The sequence below is a fragment of the Erinaceus europaeus genome, chromosome 12 (genome assembly GCF_950295315.1).
Source record: "Erinaceus europaeus chromosome 12, mEriEur2.1, whole genome shotgun sequence".
Taxonomy (NCBI): Eukaryota; Metazoa; Chordata; class Mammalia; order Eulipotyphla; family Erinaceidae; genus Erinaceus; species Erinaceus europaeus.
The window spans coordinates 39,819,019-39,842,440 of record NC_080173.1 but is presented as its reverse complement, the minus strand read 5'-3'; the positions used below and the strand labels follow the sequence as shown (position 1 = coordinate 39,842,440).

The 23,422-nt window shown below is 46.9% G+C and overlaps 1 protein-coding gene across 10 annotated transcripts in view; it reads left to right on the top strand.

Moving 5' to 3' along the window:
* Positions 1-8,459: 8,459 nt before the first annotated feature.
* SLC5A10 (solute carrier family 5 member 10) overlaps positions 8,460-23,422 on the top strand; it is a 59,683-nt gene continuing 44,720 nt past the window's right edge. Inside the window, exons 1-7 of one of the 10 annotated variants that reach the window (XR_009552992.1) lie at positions 8,461-8,623; positions 11,158-11,229; positions 11,545-11,649; positions 11,931-11,990; positions 12,386-12,490; positions 22,380-22,485; positions 22,627-22,707. Coding sequence is in view for 9 of the 10 variants with exons in the window: in XM_060203192.1 (XP_060059175.1) it covers positions 8,513-8,623; positions 11,158-11,229; positions 11,545-11,649; positions 11,931-11,990; positions 12,386-12,490; positions 22,380-22,485; positions 22,627-22,707 (640 nt within the window). In the remaining variant the exon portion in view is untranslated. Of the gene's footprint in view, positions 8,624-11,157; positions 11,230-11,544; positions 11,650-11,930; positions 11,991-12,385; positions 12,491-22,379; positions 22,486-22,626; positions 22,708-23,422 lie in introns of all 10 variants that reach the window. The other 9 variants (XM_060203192.1, XM_007526184.3, XM_060203195.1 and 6 more) reach the window with 9 other exon arrangements.

Here is a 23,422-nt window from a genome sequence, read left to right as displayed (position 1 = left end):
TGGTGAATGATACTAGCAAGTTATTAAGCCTGAGGGGGATTCATGGGAACCTCTGATTCTTAAGGTATCTGGGAAGCTTTGATGGGGATGGTCTTGTGGGGCTGAGCCCTGCCTTTCAGGCTCTGTGCCACCTGTCCATTGTTAACATCAGGGCTGAATTGCAGGGCACTCATCATGGAGAGATGGGGTGCCCCGGCCAGCGGGGCGGTAAACAGGGGCTAGGAACCTTGGAACCTGGAATGACAGGGACAAGAGACACAAAAGAACAACAGCAAGACAAGATTCTGATCAAGCTGCAAAATTTTATTGTGTTCACAGGCATTATAAGGCTTTGGGGAAGGGGGGGAGTGCTGGAGGAGGAGGAGGGGGAGCAATCTTCAAAGTGGAATGTTCCTTGCAACATACAATGGCCGAAACCATGTTTGTTACTACAACTATGTGTTGTGTCACTTGATTTCTGATAAATGGTCTACCTGAGGGGAAATGGCCTGCCCAGGGGGAAATGAAAACTTGTCTTGAGGGCTTCCATTGTTTCAAAGCTTATAAAGCAGAGAAATGGCTCCTGGCATCTCCTCGTTTTGTTATAATTTAACTGAGGCAGACAATCGGGGGTGAGGGGTAGAGACCTTAACAGAAGTTTTGGTGGGCATTAACCAGAGGGAGGAAGTATTGACCCGATTCCTCCCACGGGGTGAATGCAAAACCAATCTTCCCGCATCTTATAAGGCTCTTGGTGTCTTTTTGGGGAGGGGAGGCAGAGCCATAGTTTCCAGGGAAACAATTTTGTTGCTGACACCAACCTCCATGCAAATCAGGTTTGCTTCACGGCGGACTCAGAGGCGGACGATAGGGTCTTCCCCCTGCAGTGCTTTGCCTTGCACCCCTTACTGGTGTCCTTGCCTTGCCAAGGTTGGATGTCTCAATGCATAATTCTGAGTTTTATGCCATCCAAAAAGGAGGTCTGTCACCCTCCGGTTCAGCCAGGCCTCTGTCAGCCAAATCAAGTCTATGATAATGTATTTGTAAGGGTTTTGATGCCAAGGAGTCAATCTGCCGTTTTATAAAATCAGTAATCTTATTAAAAATAAAGGGTCCTAAGGTAATCATTAACAAAAGAGTAATCAAGGGTCCCATAAGGGGCTCTGTAGTGACTCAAGACTATTTGTGGTGGAGTCTATAACCTCTTGTAATTTGTCAGAAAATTCATGGGAGGAATATATAGAGTGTCCTAGCGTGCCACCAGCTAGTCTAAGGGAAGCAGTCAGTGGATGTGATGTCCAGGGGAGAAACACAGCACGTCTGGTCCTCTGGTGGTTGTCAGCGCCAACTGATGAAATTTTTCTTCATAGAGGGTCAGCTGTGGAACAAGCAAAACTAGGAGGCAAGGACCAGGTAGAGAAGAATTGACATGAAAATATAGGATATATATATATCCTATATATTTTTTGTATATATATATATACAAAAAAAAAATATATATATATATATATTTGATATATATATATATTTATATATATATATATATCCTATATATATTTCATTGACATGAAAATATAGGTGTTGTACCAAAACACAGAGGAGGTACATACACATTAGGTGAGGTTCCTTGAACATGAGGAATATTTTGAGAAAAGTGAGCAGTCAATGAACATGCAAAGATGAAGTCAGCAGTGGTAGGTCAGCAGAAAGAGAAGACTTGGATAGGCTGGTGTGGTTAGCTGGAGTATATACTGCCACGGCGTCCTTTGTGGTAAGGACTGGCCAACAGGGACTGTGGATTTTGCAAGAGCAATAATGTCATCCACCATAATAAAAGGAAAACAAACATGGACATCCAGTGTTGAAAAAGAGAAAAAGGAATATGTCTCTGTGACTGGACAAGTGGGTGGCTTTGTCAATGAGATACAATAAATGGACAATTCGAATTTTTGTAAATATAAAAAAGGCTTAGTATAGTTACTTCACTGACACTTTAGCCAACTGAATACTGGGGGGTGTATTCCCCTTCTTTTTTTATTAATTAAGCTTAAGGGTTTTAGTTTTTCTTGTTTGAGCTGTAGCCCACATAAATTTGGAAAAAATACCAACTGAGAAAGAAAAAATGTTTTTGTTTACTAAAAATGGGCAGGTGAATTACATCAATCTGCCAGAGAGCATTGGCTTTTATCAATGGAGATTAATCTTAAAAGTCTGAATAGCAGGATCTTAATTAAACAATGCAGGAGCCAGTAAAGTGCTCTCACTATGGCAGGTCAAGCGTTACAATTTTAAGAGGCTTGTAAAAAAATGAGAAAAATTTTAGGATATGAGTGACTTTAGGAGTCATCATACACCCATAAATAAAAAATGAAAAATGTTTAGTTTTAAATCTTACCATATGAGCAGTCAGTTCTTCATGTGCAGATGTACCTATAATTATTTACTTAGGGAGAGAACTTGTACCAACTTAATTGATGATCTAATGGTTAGAATTGGCTTGAGTTCTTTCATATGATTTTAGAAGGCTCTTTATTAAAATATACCAATATGTTATAGAAAGTCAATACCTAATGTGTTGACATGATAAGATGTTTACCATTTTTTAGCATTTTCAACTGATCAAACAGTTTAAGCACACTATTATAACTTTAGTTTACTAAGATCTTTATTCATCACAAAGCTATCAAGAGTGAGCGTAGATATAAAACTCTTAATAGATTTTGCTCCTTAGAACTCTAATATGGCAACTTAAAAGGCTAAAATAAAACCTCATAGCTTAAATGTTCAAAATGATAATTTTGTTAAATCAGGATTTGCCAAAACAAATCAGACCAAAAACACCATTTGCCAAGAATAAATCTCTGACAGCATCTTAAAACAAACCAGATAATTTTTAAAAGCAGAAAGATATACAGAGGAAAACCAGAGCAAAAGCCTCTGACATGTAAATAACTAAGATAACCATTGTGTTATCTTTTACTAACCCAAGCCAGTCTTAAACAATTTTAAGTAAAATGTTAAACTTTGTTTGTTAGGATCTTTGTTTATCACAAAGCTATCACACCCTTAGGGCAGCTATGAACAAGGGTGGGTACACAATTTAATTGATCTTTCACTTTGATTTGGATAGGTAACTTAAAAGGCTAATATAAACCTTATAGCTGAAATGTTCAAAATAAATTTTTACTATTAACATTTTTTAGATGACCATTTTACACTAAATAATTTTGTTGAATCACATCTGTTGAATAAAAAATTTTTTTATCAGGCCAGGAATATGATGTTTAACCCATTTTTCCTGGCAAGACCACTGCTCTACACTGACTGGGTTATTAGAAAGCCAGTTCAAGCATGGAATTAACAAATTAACAAACAGTGGCAGTTGGTATTGGGGTGCTGGTAATATTTAGAATTTTTACAAGAGTGAGAGAGACTGCAGAGGCGTTTTACCACTCCTAGAGATCTCAGAAAATCTTTTAACTAATGAATTGATGCCGATATTAGCTATCAGAAGGACGAAACTGTCCTATATTTTACTCTGGTAAAGGTGTGCCAACTCTATGAGTCGGGATCTTTAAAACCACATTTAGCTTAATTAAATCTTATTTAAAACTTAAAACAAACTTTAGTTACTTAGGGGTTAACACACATTAATGAAAACAAGGTACAGACTTAAAACAGACATTCTTGGTGAAAAGAAAAATTTTCCTTTTGAAAAGCGGCTTTTGGATTTCTAACTCACAGACTCCCAGGAGGGGTGTTTGTGACTAAGAATGATTGACTGAAGTCTTTGCCAATCTGTGGAGCAGGAGCTCTGTGCCATGATTGGCTGCGCGGGCGGAACAGGCGGGCTTAGTTTACCACCACGCATGGAGAAGCTCTGAGAAAAATCTTTGAAAGTTCTTTTTCTGGGCTAAGGTACATTTTACAGTTTAAAAGAAACAAATCATTAAATTTCTATCAAAAGTGTGTACTGGTTCTCTGATTAAAAGCTTTTAAGTTAAAGAGAACATCTTGTTTGATTGATTTCATTCTTTCTCTAAATAGCTTGCTAGCCAGATAAGATCTCACTCAGAATTGGTTTAACGCTTTCTGAGAGTAGAGGGAAAAAAGCTGGATCTTTTTGCTGGCTAGTTTTAAGATAATGCCAAATCAAGAGCCCACAGTTCTTTAACTAATTGTAAATGTTCTCATTTTTCTTCTATTAATTTTCTAAAGGAAGCTGTTAATGCCAAATCAAGAGCCCACAGTTCTTTAACTAACTGTAAACGCTCTCTCTCTCTCTCTTTTTTTTTTTTTTTACTAATTTTATAAGAAAAAGCCTGGACTGGAATCTTTTCTGGACCAAAGGTCTCATAAAAATCTTTTAAACAGTTTCCTATTCTAGCCTATCTTTTTTCATCAATAGTCCCCTCTAAGGGAAACATGGACAAACATCACTCACAAAATAAAAAAAACTTCTTGAAATCCTTTTTCTTAACCCTTACTCCTCGTGTCTTGAGGGACTCCTTGAGTCCTTAATGAACAAGTCTTGTTTGCTAAATTCATGTCCCATGGTATTGCTTACCTCAGCCACTGTGACACTCCTCCAGATGCAACTCACGGTCGGGTAGTTTCGTGGCAATCTATGCGAGCCTTTGCGTTACCCCCTCGGCCGCGGTGACTCGGTGAATTTGGATAGGCCTATCCTCTCGATCAGCGGAGTTCCTAGGTCCAGAAGGCTTCTTCGCCCCACGTCTGGGCGCCAGATGCCCCGGCCAGCAGGGCGGTGAACAGGGGCTAGGAACCTTGGAATCTGGAATGACAGGGACAAGAGACACAAAAGAACGACAGCAAGACAAGATTCTGATCAAGCTGCAAAATTTTATTGTGTTCACAGGCATTATAAGGCTTTGGGGAAGGGGGGGGGAGTGCTGGTGGAGGAGGAGGGGGAGCAATCTTCAAAGTGGAATGTTCCTTGCAACATACAATGGCCGAAACCATGTTTGTTACTACAACTATGTGTTGTGTCACTTGATTTCTGATAAATGGTCTACCTGAGGGGAAATGGCCTGCCCAGGGGGAAATGAAAACTTGTCTCAAGGGCTTCCATTGTTTCAAAGCTTATCAAGCAGAGAAATGGCTCCTGGCAATGGGGCACCTATGGATGTGGGGAAACCCACACACCTGGGGTCAGAGGTATCTGACCACATAGCAGAGGGACTTTCTCCTGGGGTGGACACAGCTGACCTGGGTATGACAAGAATACTTCTCAGAGGGCAGGCCCCTCTCCTTCCTGTTCTATGCTGAACTGGGCCAGAAGACTTGGAGCCATGAATGCTAGGTCTGATGGGATGGGATGTGGGGTGTGAGTAGGTGTGGGGTTTTTCTGTGGTGCCCCATGAGAATAACCATTCTCTGTCCTGGTTTGTCAGTAGCAACAGATCCTCCTGGCTTCCTTTCCCAAGACTTTATTAGAAGTAGGATCGCTGAGAGGTCTGTTGACTATTTTGTTCTGAGACCAAGCTGAGCTGAGAGGACCAATATATTTTTTCCCCAGTAGCTTATCTTTTTTTTTTTTTTTTTGTCTCCAGGGTTATTGCTGCCTGCACCATGAATTTACTACTCCTGGAGGCCATTTTTTTCCCCTTTTGTTGCCCTTGTTGTTGTAGCCTTTTTGTGGTTATTATTGTTGATGTTGTTCGTTGTTGGATAGGACAGAGAGAAATGGAGAGAGGAGGGGAAGACAGGGGGAGAGAAAGGTAGACACCTGCAGACCTGCTTTACCGCCTGTCAAGCAACTCCCCTGTAAGTGGGGAGCCGGGGGCTCCAACCGGGGTCCTTATTCGGTCCTTGTGCTTTGTGCCACATGCGCTTAACCCGCTGCGCTACCGCCTTCCCCCCCCAACCATAGCTTATATTTAATAGACAAAATTAAGAAATCTGCATGTGGCACAATTGGGACCATTTCCTCATCCTTATTCTAAAAATTTTATTTATCAGCAGAAGAGAGAGAAGTAGAGCCTTATTCTGGCATATTCGATGCTGAGAATTGAACTTGGAACCTCATGCCAAAGCTGTAATCACTGTACCATCTCCCAGGTCATTAACTAAGACCTTGTGAATGATTCAGAATGATGTTTGGTTTGCAGTCTGCCCTTGGCCTGAGCTGTCTATCTGAAGGCTAGCTGATGGAGTGGAGAGGAGCAGGGAGGGCTGTCTGAGCTTGCCTGAGGCTTCCCATAAGCATGACTTGACTGTTCTCCTTTGTCCAGTCGTACATTGCAGGGTGTGAGGGGATTAATCTTTAAGCCCTCCACCTAGGGTGATCGAGGACAGGTTTCTCAAGCCAGTGCTTCCCCAGGGCAGCTGCTCACTCATTAACACTGCTGGGAAGGTTCCACACCAAATGCTGTGTGTGCGGGCTGATGGGTCACTGATCACACAACTGCCAGAGGAGTACATGGAATGAGACAGAAGCTGAGCCATCCTTGCTCAAGAGTTACATCTGGAGCAGAGCCCCAGGCCTCCTTTAAATGGCAATAGGCTGGCAGAGGGCTTAGCTGCCTTTCTGGTCCTCGGGGGGTTTCACCTGCTCTGAGTGACTGTTCTGAGCACAGATCAGGACAGTATGCAAGAAACCCAAGCACATGCCTTAGCTCTGGGCAGGGCAGCTGTTGGCTGGGACACACCAGGTCCCCCCTCAGTCCCCGGGGCCTGGAGACCCAAAGTGATGGTCAGTTGAGGAGTCTGGGCCTGTCTCACTGATCTGAGAAAAGAGCAGGTATGTGGCAGCAGGCCTCAGCTGTCCAAAGTGAGGATGTTTCTTGAATCATAACCAGTTCTCTTGCCATGGGTTCTTGATGTGATGGTAGGAATAACTCAGAGGCATATCAGATGACTTAGTGGAGAGTTTACACCCATAGAGCATAGGTCCTTGGTGGCATGGAATTTGTTGATGAATATTAACCAGGGTGCCTGATAATCAAATACCTGCTTCTTTATAAAAAATAGCTCTTTAGTAGGGGATGGAGAGTGAGGTGTCACATTTAAAGGAACAAAACAATACATGGGGAATATGAGTTGTCAGTCAGGGGCTGGGCAATGGTGCACTCAGTAGAGTACATATGTGCAAGGATCCGGGTTCAAGCCCCTGGTCTGTATTTGCAGGGTGGAAGCTTCATGAGAGGCAAAGCAGAGACAAAGCAGTGATGTAATTTTCTCTCTTTTGATACTTTTGAAATATTTGTTTTCTAAGAGAAATTTGAAAGGGGGAGGGAAGGTAGGGTGAGAGAGGGAGAGAGAGACCTGCAGCATTACTTCACAACTTTTGAAGCTTCCCCCTTGCAGGTGGGGACTGGGGGCTTATTAAACCTAGGTCCTTGCACATAGTAATGTGAGAACTCAACCTGGTATGACCCACTCAGCTCCTTTTATCTATCTCCCCTTTTCCTTTCAATTTCCTTCTATTCCTCTTTAAGAAAAAAAAAAGTCCCTGGGAGTGGTGGATTTGTTGTGCAGGCACTAAGCTCCAGTGATAACCTTGGTGGCAATAAATAAGTAAATAAATAGATGGCAATTGGTTGTCACTGAACTCTTGGGTGGCTGACTTCTAGAAACTTCTACTGGTAGCTGTCTCCTCCTGAAGTTACCAGCTACTGTTGGGTCAGCTGTGGGGAAGAGGTCAGAGGTCTTGGATTTTTCTCAAAGCACCATTTTAGGACTCACTGTCCTAAAAGCCAGGTTTTCTCTTTTTAATAATGTGAGCACCACTTCCCCAACCCACCTATCCCCATGGTCTGACCTCTACTGGGAGGCCAGGGCTTGTTAGTGTTGGAAGTCACAACCCAAGTCCCTCTCTATTCCCTATAGCTTGTCAGGATGGAACCCAAGCCAACCCCCTCTGGGCAGCCAGCTTTTCTTTCCCTCCCTCCCTCCTTCCATCCTTCTTTCCTTCCTTCCTTCTTTCATTCTTTCTTTAATGATATTGAGGATTCCTAATTTTTTTAAATATTTATTTATTTATTTATTATTGGATAGAGACAGAAATTGAGAGGGGAGGGGGAGATAGAGATGGAGAGAGACGGAGACACACACACACACACACACACACACACACACACACACACAGAGAGAGAGAGAGAGAGAGAAAGAGGCCTATAGTCCTGCTTCACCACTTGTGAAACTTTCCCTTTTTAGTCAGGGACCAAGGACTTGAACCTGGGTTCTTGCGCACTATAATGTGTGCACTTAACTAGGTGCTCCACTGCCTGGTCCCCCAGCACTTTCTTTAGAGAATCTTCGGGTTGCGTTTGGATTCACTGCATTCCCTTTGACCCCCAAGTTTATGAGGGAACTCCACCTCCCCCAGCCACCCCCTCCATGTAGTGAGGAACCAGGGCTGCCCTTTGGAGCCCTTCCCTAGACGAGGCCACACTGTGGAGCCTCAGCTGCCACTGTCCTGTCCAGCCTGGTTTAATGATCAATTCCCTGCCTCCCAGGAAGCCCTCCTGCCTCCTCAGGGCAGCAGTTCTTCTGGCACTGCAGCAGGACAATGGCCGACAATGCCACCAGCGACACCCACACCCCAGGGCCACAGCTCTGGGCCACTGATATCATTATCATCACCCTGTATTTCGCCCTGAATGTGGCTGTGGGCATTTGGGTAAGGGGGTGGTAGATGGCTGGTGGGGGTGATGGTGGATGGCTGGCAGGAGGAGGGGGGTGCTGGAGCAGTCTCACCCCCCCTTCACTGCTCTGGCTGAGGCCTTGACCCTGGGGGGAGAGTCTTGGGGGCTGCCAGGCTAGGCTAGTAGGCAACTGTGGCCTATGGTGCCCCACGGGCTGAGCCTGGGCATCCCCCTAGGATCAAAGGCTTGTGGGAGGTGCCTTGAGTGAGAGTAATGGGGGTTCCTAAGTTCCCCCCAATTCTACTGGGCTTGGGTGGGGATTTATTTACTTATTTGTTTTTAATTTTTTATTTATTTTAAAAAATATTTATTTATTCCTTTTTGTTGCTTTAGTTGTCTTCTTGTAGTTATTATTGTTGTCATCATTGTTGGATAGGACAAAGAGAAATGGAGAGAGGAGGGGAAGATAGAGAAGGGGAGAGAAAGATAGACACCTGTAGACCTGCTTCACCGCCTGTGAAGCGACTTCCCTGCAGGTGGGGAACCGGGGGCTCGAACCAGGATCTTTATGCTGGTCCTTGCGCTTTGCGCCACATGTGCTTAACCCGCTGAGCTACTGCCCAACTCCCACTTATTTGTTTTTAAACATATTTTGAGTGCCAGCAAAATAGCTTACTTGGACAGTGCACTGCTTTGTCATGTGCGCAGCGCAGGTTAGAGTCCAGCTCCCACTGAACTTAAGGAAACTTTGATCCTGTGGTGTCTCTCTCTCCCTCTCTGTCTCTATTTAAAAATATTGTTTATTTTTTATTAGTGACTTAATAATGATTGATAAGATTATGTGATGAGAGGGGTACAATTCCATACAATTCCCACCACCAGAGTTCCATATCCCCTCCCCTCCAGACAGAGACAGAGTTTCTCTCTGTCTCTCATATATATATATTTGCCTCCAGAGTTATTGCTGGGGCTTGGTTCCACCACTATGAATCGACAGCTCTTGGAGGCCACCTTTTCCCATTTTTATTGGATAAGACAGAGAAATTAAGAGAGAAGGGGGAGATAGAGAGAGAAAGAGAAGCACCTGCAGACCTGCTTCACTCCTTGTGAAGTGTCCCCTCTGTAGTTGGGGATCCAGGGGCTCTAACATGGATCCTTGAGTGGGTCCACCCAGTTCTCTCTCTCTTTTTTTTTTTTTTACCTGCTCACTGATCAGCTCTGGCTTATGGTTAGTGTAGGGGATTAAATCTGGGACTTTGGAGCCCCATGCATGAGACTCTCTTTGCATAACCATTCTTTTTTTTTTTTTTGCCTCAAGGGTTATTGTTGGGGCTTGGTGTCTGCACTACAACTCCACTGCTCCTGGAGGCTACTTTTTACCATTTTGTTGCCCTTGTCCTTATTGTTATTGTTGCCACTGATGTTGTTATTGTTGGATTGGATAGGACAGAGAGAAATTGAGAGGGGGGAGACAGAGATGGGGAGAGAATGATAGACACCTGCCGACCTGCTTCACCACTTGTGAAGTGACCCTCTGCAAGTGAGGAGCCAGAGGCTCGAATTGGGATCCTTATGCTGGTCCTTGTGCTTTGCACCACCTGCACTTAACCTGCTGCGCTACCGCCTGACTCCAAAATATTTTAATTTAATTTTATTTATTTTTGAATAGAGACAGAGAGAAATGGAGAGGGGAGTGGTAGGTAGAGAGGGAGAGAGAGAGACATCTGCAGCCCTGCTTCACCACTTGTGAAGTTTTCCCCCTCCAGGTGGGGATCAGGGGCTTGAACCTGGGTCCTTGAACGCTGTAATGTGTGCGCTTAACCAGGTGCGCCATTGCCTGGTCCTGACAGTACTTATTTATTTAATAATGATAAAAAGAGATAAGGAAGAAGGAGACAGAGAACTCAGCACTGGGAATTGAACTCAGGACCTTGTGCCTGACAGCTCGATTTGTTTTCTCACTATCCCTCTCTCTCCTCTCTCTCCCTCTCTCTCATTAAATAAATAAAAATAAAATCTAGGAGGGTCAGGTGGTGTCACACCTTGTTAAGTGCACACATTACAGTATACAAGTACCCAGGTTCAAGTCCCCATTGCACCTGCAGGAGGGAAGCTTAAGGAGTGGTGACTTTGTGTTACAGATTTCTCTCTCCCTCTCTATATTCCTCTTGCTTTATCTCTCTCTCTCTCTCTACCCAAAACAAGTAAATAAATAAATAAAATCTAAAACAGTAAATGAGTGGAAGCCTATGCTGTTTGAGGGGCTGTTGTTTCTTTTGATAGAATGTTTTTGAGGCTCACACCAGAGCTCGCTGGAGACCATCCCAGTGTCTGTGTGCTAGCTTAGTCCAATCACTCTCCACCTTGTAGGGAGCTATAGCATATACACTTGTTTAAGCAGCTGCTTCCAGTTCTCTGAGCAGTGGTTGTGGCAGCTGGGAGGTAGTTTGGGGCCCATGTCATAGAGCTGTGCCACACCAGCTCCAGGCCCCCTCCTTCAGGCTCTGGGGCACCTGCCTGTCCCCCGCCCCCCTGTCCCACTCAGCCCCTCCCTGCTTTGTGCTTTCAGTCCTCATGCCGGGCCAGTAGGAACACGGTGAGCGGCTATTTCCTGGCAGGTCGAGACATGGCATGGTGGCCGGTGAGTCCCATGGACCCCTGCTTCCCTATGGCCCTCCACACCCAGCTCCCCAGTGTCTTCCTATCCCACACATGTGGAGGGGGGTGAGGTCATCAGGCTCAGGTGTCCAGGCATCCCCAGCTGGGGATGTGGGTATTAGATCAATGTCCAGAGCAGGGGTTTTGGGGTCTCTGCTCCTGGCCCTGACTGCTGTGTATCTGGCCCTGTGTTTGACTCACATCTCGAGGTCTGGGATCTTCATGGGGAAAGGGGGTTTATGCAAAGGTGAGGTGGTGGGTGGCTCAGGGCCTCACTGTCTCCCACCTACCCCCACAGATAGGAGCCTCCCTCTTTGCCAGCAGCGAAGGCTCCGGCCTCTTCATTGGTCTGGCAGGCTCCGGTGCAGCTGGGGGCCTGGCAGTGGCTGGCTTTGAGTGGAACGTGAGTTCTCAGGGGTGGGGCTGGCTGTGGGAGGGTCTAGCAACCTTCACAGGCCCAGAAGGGGGGCTTCACCCAATTCTATCCCTCCACCACTGGGGAGACCACTCAGCCAGTAGGACGCTTGCCTCACAGTGCACAGAGCACAGGCTTGAGCCCTGGCATTACCTGGGAGTGCACTGGGGGAAGGGCCACCAACACTCCAGCCTCCAGTCCTGACCTGAGCTTTGTCTCTGGGGCTGGGCTATGGAGCTGTCCCACCTCTGTCCCCTATCCCCCCTCAGGCCACATATGTGCTGCTGGCCCTGGCATGGGTGTTTGTACCTATCTACATCTCCTCAGAGGTGAGTCTTACCCGGGACCTCAGAGCAGCCCTCACTAGGGTTGCTCACTCTCACTCCCAGTGAGAGTGGCGGTGGGCAAGCCCACTGGGCTCGGACTGGATTTGGGCTGGGGCCAGTATACCTCCAGCTCACACTTCAGGTGGGTGCCCTGTCTGTGGGTTTCCCCTGACCTGAGGACAGGGAAGCGACATCCCATCATGCTCTGTGGCAGGGCTCAGGGTCACTTGCTGCCCTCTCCCCCACAGTTCCTAGGATGTGTGGTCAGAACTCTGAGCCCAGAATCCCAGGCCCAGCATGAGGCTGTTGGGAGTCAGTGGGCATGCGCCTGTCCTCTAGAAAGCCCTGGGTGCTGGGTGAAAATTTGGGGTGCTTAGCCCCAACCTCTGTGACCCCAGATCGTCACCATGCCTGAGTACATTCAGAAGCGCTTTGGGGGCCAGCGGATCCGCACCTACCTGTCTGTCCTGTCCCTACTGCTGTCTGTCTTCACCAAGATATCGGTGAGCAGCTCCTGCCCCAGCCTGGGCCCCCTTCAGCTGTCTCTGTACTATCCCCTACGTGGGAAACTTAAAGTTGGGGGTAGGGGGTGTGGGAAGTGGCTGGCAGGGGGTCGCAGATTGTGCAAAAACCACACTGGGTCAGTTACAAGGTCTGGGACCAGGCCTGCTTCCCTGAGCTGGCGCAGAGGCAGCTCTGCCCACTAGGAGGCGCTGAAAGCCCACACTGTCCTTCAGTTCTGTCTAGGGACTGCAAGGCCCACCTCCTGCCCAGGGCTGCTCAGTTCACTCTCAATATCCCCCCCCCCCCATGCCCCATCTCCCCCACCCCAGCAGGCACCTGTAGGCCTTTCCCTGAGACTGAGATGTGGTCTCCCAGGAAGGCTGAGAGCAGAAAGTACATCTGAATGTCAGTGGGGAGCCCCCCACCTTGTCAACTTCAAGTCTCTGATTTTATATTAACATTTTATATTACTATCAGGGTTATCAGTGGGGTTCGGTGCCAGCACTATGAATCCACTGCTTCTGGAAGCCATTTTTTTCCTCTCTCTCTTTCTTCCTTCCTGCCTTTCTTTTTTTTTCTACCTTTTCTTTCTATTTTGATAGATAGAGAGACATTGAGAGGGAGAAGGGAGCTAGAAAAGGAGAGAGACAGAGGGCTGGGTGGTGGTACACTGGATTAAGCGCACATAGTACAAAGTGCAAGGACCCACACAAGGATTCTGGTTTGAGCTCCCAGCGACTCACCGGCAGGGGGGCTGCTTCACAAGTGGTGAAGCATGTCTGCAGGTGTCTATCTTTCTCTCTCCCTATCTTCCCCTTCTCTCTCAATTTCTCTCTGTCTTATCCAAAAAGAAAAAAAGAAAAAGGCCACAGGAGCAGTGGATTTGTAGTTTAGGCACCAAGCCCCAGCCAGGCTGGGGGTACTCTTATCTGGAGTCCCAGCTGTATCCCTGTTGGTGCTGATAGTGGATACACTCAGGCCCAATGTCCCAGATGTGTCGAGTTCTGGCCTCTTCTGCTCTCATGGAACTAGGAAAGGCCAGTAGTGCTACGATTTGGTGACTCAGTGAGGAGGCAGGTCTGCAGTGAGGCCCTGTGGGCACCCAGAAGCGTGGGTAGGGCTGAGTGACCATACTTAGTGAGGCCATGGGACACCTGGGGACTTAGTAGACCCCACACAGTGCCTGCCCTGGGGGTCCAGTCTGCATTTGTTTTTTTTAAATTTTTTTTATTTAAGAAAGGATTAATTAACAAAACCATAGGGTAGGAGGGGTACAACTCCACACAATTCCCACCACCCAATCCCCATATCCCACCCCCTCCCCTGATAGCTTTCCCATTCTCTATCCCTCTGGGAGCATGGACCCAGGGTCATTGTGGGATGCAGAAGGTAGAAGGTCTGGCTTCTGTAATTGCTTCCCCGCTGAACATGGGCGTTGACTGGTCGGTCCATACTCCCAGTCTGCCTCTCTCTTTCCCTAGTAGGGTGGGTCTCTGGGGAAGCTGAGCTCCAGGACATATTGGTGGGGTCTTCAATCCAGGGAAGTCTGGCCGGCATCCTGATGACACCTGGAACCTGGTGACTGAAAAGAAAGTTAACATACAAAGCCAAACAAATTGTTGAGCAATCATGGACCCAAAGCTTGGAAAAGTGGAGAGGAAGTATTATGGAGGGTACTCACTGCAAACTCTAGTGTACTTCTGCTTTCTTACTTTGGTGCCATTCTCCAAACTCAGTCAATTTCTGCTTTGCGTTTCTACTTCTTTTTTTTTTTTTACATGCATAACATTCCCCAGTTTCCCATTTAACAATACAACCCCCACTATGTCATTTATCATCCTTCATGGACCTGTATTCTCCCCACCCACCCACCCCAGAGTCTTTTACTTTGGTGCGATATGCCAATTCCATTTCAGGTTCTACTTGTGTTTTCTTTTTATTTTATTTTATTTTATTTTTTTTATTTTTTATTTTTTATTTAAGAAAGGATTAATTAACAAAACCATAGGGTAGGAGGGGTACAACTCCATACAATTCCCACCGCCCAATCTCCATATCCCACCCCCTCCCCCGATAGCTTTCCCATTCTCTATCCCTCTGGGAGCATGGACCCAGGGTCATTGTGGGATGCAGAAGGTAGAAGGTCTGGCTTCTGTAATTGCTTCCTCGCTGAACATGGGCGTTGACTGGTCGGTCCATACTCCCAGTCTGCCTCTCTCTTTCCCTAGTAGGATGGGTCTCTGGGGAAGCTGAGTTCCAGGACACATTGGTGGTGTCTTCAATCCAGGGAAGTCTGGCCGGCATCCTGATGACACCTGGAACCTGGTGACTGAAAAGAGAGTTAACATACAAAGCCAAACAAATTGTTGTGCATTCATGGACCCAAAGCTTGGAAAAGTGGAAAGGTAGTATTAGGGAGGTACTCACTGCAAACTCTAGTATACTTCTGCTTTCTTACTTTGGTGCCATACTCCAAACTCAGTCAATTTCTGCTTTGCGTTTCTACTTCTTTTTTTTTTTTTTTTACATGCATAACATTCCCCAGATTCCCATTTAGCAATACAACCCCCACTATTTAATTCATCATTTTTCATGGACCTGTATTCTCCCCACCCACCCACCCCAGAGTCTTTTACTTTGGTGTAATACTCCAATTCCATTTCAGGTTCTACTTGTGTTTTCTTTTCTAATCTTGTTTTTCAACTTCGGCCTGAGAGTGAGATCATCCCATATTCATCCTTCTGTTTCTGACTTATTTCACTCAACATGATTGTTTCAAGGTCCATCCAAGATCAGCTGAAAATGGTGAAGTCACCATTTTTTACAGCTGAGTAGTATTCCATTGTGTATATATACCACAACTTGCTCAGCCACTCATCTGTTCTTGGACACCTGGGTTGCTTCCAGGTTTTGGCTATTACAAATTGTGCTGCCAAGAACATATGTGTACACAGATCTTTTTGGATGGATGTGTTGGGTTCCTTAGGATATATCCCCAGGAGGGGAATTGCAGGGTCATAGGGTAGGTCCATTTCTAGCCTTCTGAGAGTTCTCCAGACTGTTCTCCACAGAGATTGGACCAATTGACATTCCCACCAGCAGTGCAGGAAGGTTCCTTTGACCCCACACCCTCTCCAGCATTTGCTGCTGTTACCTTTTCTGATGTATGACATTCTCACAGGAGTGAAGTGGTATCTCATTGTTGTCTTGATTTGCATTTCTCTGACAATCAGAGACTTGGAGCATTTTTTCATGTGTTTCTTGGCCTTTTGGATCTCTTCTGTGGTGAATATTCTGTCCGTGTCCTCCCCCCATTTTTGGATGGGGTTATTTGTTGTCTAATTGTTGAGTCTGGCTAGCTCTTTATATATGTTGGTTATTAAACTCTTATCTGATGTATGACATGTAAAGATCTTCTCCCATTCTGTGCGGGGTCTCTTGGTTTGGGTAGTGGTTTCTTTTGCTGTGAAGAAGCTTTTTGATTTGATGTAGTCCCATAGGTTTATACTTGCCTTAGTCTTCTTTGTAATTGGATTCGTTTCATTGAAAATGTCTTTAAAATGTATGCAGAAAAGAGTTCTGCCAATATTTTCCTCTAAGTATTTGATAGTTTGTGGTCTAACATCCAAGTCCTTGATCTACTTGGAATTTACTTTTGTATTCGGTGAAATACATTGATTCAGTTTCATTCTTCTGCATGTTTCAACCCATTGTTTCCAACACCATTTGTTGAAGAGACTCTGCTTTCCCCATGTAATAGTCTGGGCCCCTTTGTCAAAGATTAGATGTCCATAGGTGTGGGGCCTCATTTCTGGGCTCTCAATTCTATTCCACTGGTCAGTGTGTCTGTTCATGTTCCAGTACCAAGCAGTTTTAATGACAATGGCCCTATAATACAGTTTGAGATCTGGGAGTGTGATGCCTCCAGTTCTGTTCTTTTTTCTCAAGATTGTTTTGGCAATTCTAGGTCTTTTCTGGTTCCAGATAAACATTTGTAGCATTTTTTCTATTCTCCTAAAAAATGTGGTTGGGATCTTGATGGGGATAGCATTAAATTTGTAGATGGCTCTGGGTAATATATTCATTTTGATGATGTTAATTCTTCCAACCCATGAACATGGAATATCTTTCCACTTCTTTGTGTCTTTTTCAATTTCCTTGAGTAGTGACTCATAATTTTCAGTATACAAGGCTTTCACTTCTTTGGTTAGGTTTACTCCTAGATATTTTATTGTTTTTGTTGCTATAGTAAAAGGAATTGATTTCTGGATTTCAATTTCCTTAGTAGACCCCACACAGTGCCTGCCCTGGGGGTCCAGTCTGCATTTGGTCTGCTCTTCTCCCCATCTTGGCTGAGGGGTGGTTGGTGGACCCTGGGTGGTCCTTAGGAACCAGCACCAACCCCGTGGGGTCCCAGTGGGTTTCATGCTGTTTATTTGTTTGTCTTTTAGATAAAGTTAGAGAGGGAGAGGGTGGGAAGGCAGGTAGCATATTGGTTGTGTAAAGAGACTGTCATGTTTGAGGCTCCAGAGTCTCAGGTTCAATCCCCCCCCCCACCATCAGCCAGAGGCAAAGTGCTCAGGAGAGAGAGAGAGAGCGAGACAGAGAGAGAGAGAGAGAGGTGGGAGGGAGGGAGAGAGGGGGGGATACTACAGCACTGAAGCTTCCTTCAATGTGGTGGGGGGCTGGGCTCAAACCTGGGCCACATACATAGCAAAGTCTCAGACTATCCAAGCGAGCTATTTCACTCATGTTTGGTGCTCTGGGAAGTGGTTAGCACCATCTCCCTACACACTCTCACAGTGTAAGCCTCCTTCCCCTGAGGCCAGAGGGGAAAGCTCTGTGCTGCCTTCAAGGTCTAGTACAGGACTTTCTGCTCGAGCTCTGTCTGCCACATTTCCTGAATTTCTGCATCCAACCTGGAAGCCAGGGATGTACAGTAACTAAAGCTGGGACCCAGTGGTGGTGCACCTGGTTGAGTACCTGCAGGGGGGAAACTTCATGAGTGGTGAAGCAGTGCTGCAGGTATATCTCGTTTCTCTATTTCTCACTCTCTATAAAAAAGAAGACAGATAAAAAAAAAAAGACTGCTAGGAGTGGTGGAGTCATGCAGGCACAGAGTCCCAGTGATAACCCTGGTGGCATAAAAAAATAAACAGACAGGGAGTCGGGCGGTAGCATAGTGGGTTAAGTGCACGTGGCGCACAGCACAAGGACCAGCGCAAGGATCCCGGTTTGAGCTCCTGGCTCCCCACTTGCAGAGGGGTCACTTCACAGGTCTGCAGGTCTTTCTCTCCCCCTTTCTGTCTTCCCCTCCTTTCTCCATTTCTCTCTGTCCTATCCAACAATGATGACATCAATAACAACAAGAATAACTACAGCAATAAAACAAGGGCAACAAAAAGGGAATACTAAAAAAAAACACTTGACTTAAAAAAATTTGAATTAAAATATTTTTAAAAATTAATTAATTAACAGACAAACAAATAAGCAAGCAAGCAAGACCTGGTCCCAGTCTTGTGTGGTGGGAGATCTATGCAGCCAAGTGTCACTGCAAGGGGACAACCCAGAAGCACTGGGCTGAAGCATCAGTGCACACAGATGGCAGTGAGGCTGCAGAAGGGCACTGTGGTGCTGGTGGGGCTCTGCAGGAGGCATGACTGTGGGGAGAGAGCCAAGGCCTCTAGGCTGTGTCTAGGGTCGTTGCACCAGGAAGCCTAGACGCCAGGGGTCTCCAGCTTAGAGGCCTCTTGACTAGGAGTGAAGGAACAGGGAATGGGGTGGGGGCTGTGGTAACTAGAGAGGACCCCCCTCCCCCACCAGCATTCACATGTGATAGACCTGTGTGGTTCTCAGGGTGTAGTGAGAGATGAGGTTAGGGACTGTGTTCTCAAGGGTTCCAAAGGACAGTGGGGACTTTAAGCAGGAAGGGGGCAGTCAGGTTTGTATATCAGTGCCTGTCCCACCCCCACCCCTCAGACTGGATGAGAAAGGGGAGGTCTGGGAGGGGCAGTGCAAGGAAGTCAGGTTGTGGGCAAAGGGAATTCTTTGCCCCCCCACCCCAGTTTCACCCTGCTGATAATACCTTTTTCTTAAGAGTTGCTTTTTAAAAAAATATGTGTGTGTATGTGTGTGTGTGTGTGAGAGAGAGAGAGAGAGAGACAGAGACAGAGAGACAGAGAGAGAGAGAGAGGGAGGTGGGGAGAGAACATATCAAAGCATCACTCTGGCACATGCAATGCTGGGGATAGAACTCAGGACCTTGAACTTGAGAGTCTGATGCCTCATCTACTGTACCCCTCTCAAGCATCTTATTTACTTACTTTTGTTTATATTTGTTTTATTTGGTAGTATAGAGATAGAGAGGGGAAGAGGAGATAGCAGCACTGCTTCATTGCTCATGAAGTTTCCCTCCTGTAGGTAGGGTTTGAACCCGGGTCCTTGTGCATGGTAACGTGCACTCAACCAGATGTGCCAAGTGGTTTACTTTTATGAGAGACACATACAGAGAAGTTAGAGTATCAGCTCTGACTTATGGTAGAGGAGGGGACTGAACCTAGGGCCTCTGGAGCCCTAGGGCCTCTGGAGCATATGAACGCAGTGTCCCCTGTTTCAGCTCCTAGTGGAATTTTTAAAAATTTTATTTTTATTTTTTTATATATTTTATTTATTTATTCAGGAGAAAGATAGGAGAGAGAAAGAACCAGATATCACTCTGGTACATGTGCTGCCAGGGATTGAACTCAGGACCTCATGCTTGAGAGTCCAATGCTTTATCCACTGCGCCACCTCCTGGGCCACAGGAATTTTTTAAAAATATATTTATTTATTCCCTTTTATTGCCCTTGTTGTTTTATTGTTATAGTTATAATTGATGTTGTTGTTGTTGTTGGATAGGACAGAGAGAAATGGAGAGAGGAGGGAAAGACAGAGAAGGGGAGAGAAAGATAGACACCTATAGACCTTCTTTACTGTTTGTGAAGTGACTCCCCTGAAGGTGGGGAGCTGGGGGCTTGAACTGGGATCCTTGCACTTTGCGCCACCTGCGCTTAACCTGCGGCACTACCGCCTGACTCCCCCTAGTTGAATTTTTATCTCACATGCAGATAAGCTTTCTTTGGGTGACTTGGGTGGAGTGGCTGGGCTCAGGTCTGCAGGGACATCCTGTTCTGCAGCCCAGTTCCTACATGGTGACTGGAGGCCATTGTGTGACCATTATCTGTCCAGGCTCAGGCAAGGCAGATAGAGGCCATACCAAACATGCTGGCCTCTGCTTCCAGCTTGGACGTGGCACCTTGAACCCCATTTTGTGGTGGGTAGTGACTCAGTCTGCCCCATAAAGTGGGAAGCAGTATCTTGGCATCAGGGCCAGGCTGCCCTCATGAAAGGAAGAGGGAAATCAGGGCTGGCTAATTGCCAAGTGGGGGTAGGGGGGACAGGGGCCACCCCAGCTGGTGGCTCTATGTCTGTTTGAAGTGTGAGAGTCACAGCTTCAGAGGCTCTGCCCTTCCCAGCCAGGCATCAAGAAGGCCCCACTTGCTCATCTAGATCTCACCCCTGCTGTGTCTACCCAGTCAGGACACAAGTCTGTAGAGGGACATATGCTGGCAGCATGCATGGGCCACCCCCAGCCTCAGATGGGGACAGTACCATCACTGTGTGACTATGGAATCCAGCCTAGCCCCCAAGGCACTATGAGTAGCAACAAGTTGAGCCCCACAAGGGCCCCTCAACTTCACTGGCCTCATTGATCCTTTTCCTCCAATCCCTTTATCTTTCACGAACACACCACACATCCTGCCTCAGTACCTTTGCACTTGCTGTGATCTCATGTTCTCCTGGAGCTCCATGTGGTCACTGCCTTTCTTCTCCAAAGCATTTGACTTTTACCTACTATCCCTCTTTTTATTTTTACTTTTCAAAGACTTATTTATATATTTATTTATGAGAGATGGGGAGAAAGAAGCATATGTGATGCTGGGGACTGAACTCAGGACCTCATGCTTGAGAGTCCAACACTTTACCACTGTTCCACCTCCCAGGCTACTCGCCCTTTTTTTTTAAAAATTATTTTAAGGGGCCAGGTGGTGGCACACCTGGTTGAGTGCATATGTACATGAACTTGGGTTCAAGCCCCTGGTCCCCACCTGTAGGCAGAAAGCTTTGTGAGTGGTGAAGTAGGTCTGCAGGTGTCTCTCTCTCCTTCTCTATCACTCCTTTCCCTCTCTATTTCTGGTTGTCTCTATCCAATATATAAAGATAATTAAAAAAATGATTATTTCTATTTTTTATTGCTCCCAGGGTTATTGCTGGGACTTGGTGCCAGCACCATGAATTCACCACTTCCAGTGGCCTTTTTTTTTTTTCTATTTTATTTGATAGGACAGAGAGAAATCGAGTAAGGGGGAGAGAGATACCTGTAGACATGTTTTACTGCTCATGAAGCTTCTTTCTTACAGGTGGGGAGCATGGGCTCATACCTGTGTCCTTGTGCATGGTGATGTGTGTGCTCAACTGGGTGTGCCACTGCCTGTCCCCCATGTTAAATACTTATTTGAGAGCCAAAGCATCACCTTGTTATGTTCAATGCCAAGGAGAAAACTTAGAGGCTTTGCTTTATCCACTATGCTATCTCCAAGGCTTTTCTCCCTCTTTATTTTAATTAATAATTTATTTACTTACTGCCACAACAGTTATTACTGGGACACAGTACCTGCACAATGAATCCACTGCTCCTGGAGGCCAATTTTTCGTTTTTATTTATTTTATTTGATAGGACAGAAAAAAATTGAGAGGGGAGGGGGACATAGAGAGGGAAAAAGAGACTCCAGCACACCTGCTTTCACCACTCATGAAGCTTCCCCCAATGGTGGGTCCTTGTGAATGGCAAACAATATGTGTGCTCAACCTGGTGTGCCACTGCCCAGCCCACCTCTTTATTTTATTTTTAAAAACTTTGTTATGAGAGGTGGAAAGAGGACCAGAGCACTGCTTAGTTCTGACACAAGGAAGCACCAGGACCTGAACATGGGGTGCCTGGGGCCTCAGGCTCAGCCTAATAGGCTGCACTAGGGTGGACAGAGGGAGTGGGCATCATGAGGTACTGGAGCTGGCATGGTATGGAGTCTATGAATGGAGGGGCACCTGGCCAGGATCTGAGATGGTTTGGGGGGCAGCCAGGAATCCCTGCAGGGAGTGGAGCAGGAGGGGAGGCTACTTTATATAGCCCTCTGCACCCCAGGATTCCCTCCCCCACAGGTCCAGGCTTTGACCTCTGCCAAGGCCTGACTTGGCCCCTTTCCCCTCCTGTGCCTCAGTTTCTCCTCTTGACAGATAGGGCATGAAATGTGAATAGTCCAGCCTGTCAAGATGTTCAGTGAGCTATGGGGCTGGAGGCAAAGCTGTCCCTGCATACTCACATTCTCTCTCTTACACACACACACACACACATACACACACACACACACAGAGTCAACACCAAGCCCAAGTGAGGGCTGGTGTTCTGCACCTACTGGCATTCTCCCCTGGATAACAGGGAACCCCTGGGGGTACAGGGCTTTGTAGCACCTGCCACCCACCTCAGGCCTGGAGGACTGGGGTGTACCCAGACTATCAGGAACCTGCTTTCCAAAACCTCCTCCTGGAAGCTCACCTGGATTCCTTGTCTGAGGTCTAGGGACCAAGGGCACAGACACTTAGTTGGAATGGCAATACCAGTGACATCAGCCCCTCAGGACTTTATTAGCTCAGCACTGTCCCCAAACACAGCTGTCCTTAGCTTTGCCCCACTCTACCCCCATACCAGGTCCCCGAGACCAAGGTGGGGGTGTCTCTCCCTCTTCCTGGAGGAGCGGGGAGGTCATAGGGTGGTGTTTCCTCTCCCATCAGATCGACCTGTACGCGGGGGCGCTCTTCGTGCATATCTGCCTGGGCTGGAACTTCTACCTGTCTACCATCCTCATGCTGGTCATTACAGCTCTATATACCATTGCAGGTACCCGCTGGGGGGCAGAGAGGCCTGAGGCTTAGGGAGTCAGAGGGTGGCTGCTTCACTTTGAGCTCAGCTCTGTCAGAGGATACCCTACTGCGGGTTCCCCCTATGTGCTGGCCCCTGTAGGCTCTTGTGTACCTGCAGGGGGCCTGGCTGCCGTCATCTACACGGATGCCCTGCAGACACTCATCATGGTGGTGGGCGCCATCATCCTGACAATCAAAGGTGAGGTGTTGGGCTTGGGGTGACAGGTGTCCATGTTGGTGTGACAGCCCCCACCAGCTTCCTGGGTGGCAGCCTTGTCCATCACCAACTGCTGGGAGTTAGCTGGAGCAGACTTGGGACATGAGGCCATCAGGGCTGGATGTGCACAAGACTACTCGGGGCACTCATCTCAGGTGTCTAAAGTCACCTGCAAGGTCCCTAAAGCAGGGAGGGTGGGGCTTGAGGGCCTCTTGGAACTTTCTAGAAAAAGGGAGGGAGCCGCCTGGGCTGCCCCAAGAGGTAGAAGATATGGTCTGGAAGTAGAGCCACAGAACACTGGACCCACCTGGGTGGGGGGACAGAGGTCACCAAGTCTCCTCCAGACTGGGCTCAGGGCCCTGTCAGACCTGGGGCAGGGGGTGATGCCAGGGGCCCAGTGTCCAAGCTGCAGGGGAGTAGGGTCTCCGTAGTGGGAGGGGGACCCACATGTCATGGCTTGGGTGGGCAAAGAAAGATGGCAGAAGCAACCAAAGCCATGGATGGGTAAGGGGTTGGCCATGCAAGTTCCTGGGCCCCAAGGCCAGTAGGGATCTAAGAAGCTTTAACACTTAGGTACTCAGGAAGGTCCTTTAATACTAGGAATAGACTCTTGGGCTTCTAGGATAGGCAGCCCACAGCCGGGCAGAGCCCCTTCTCCCGGGCTGGCTAGCACCCAGGGGCCACCAGGGACTCCGTT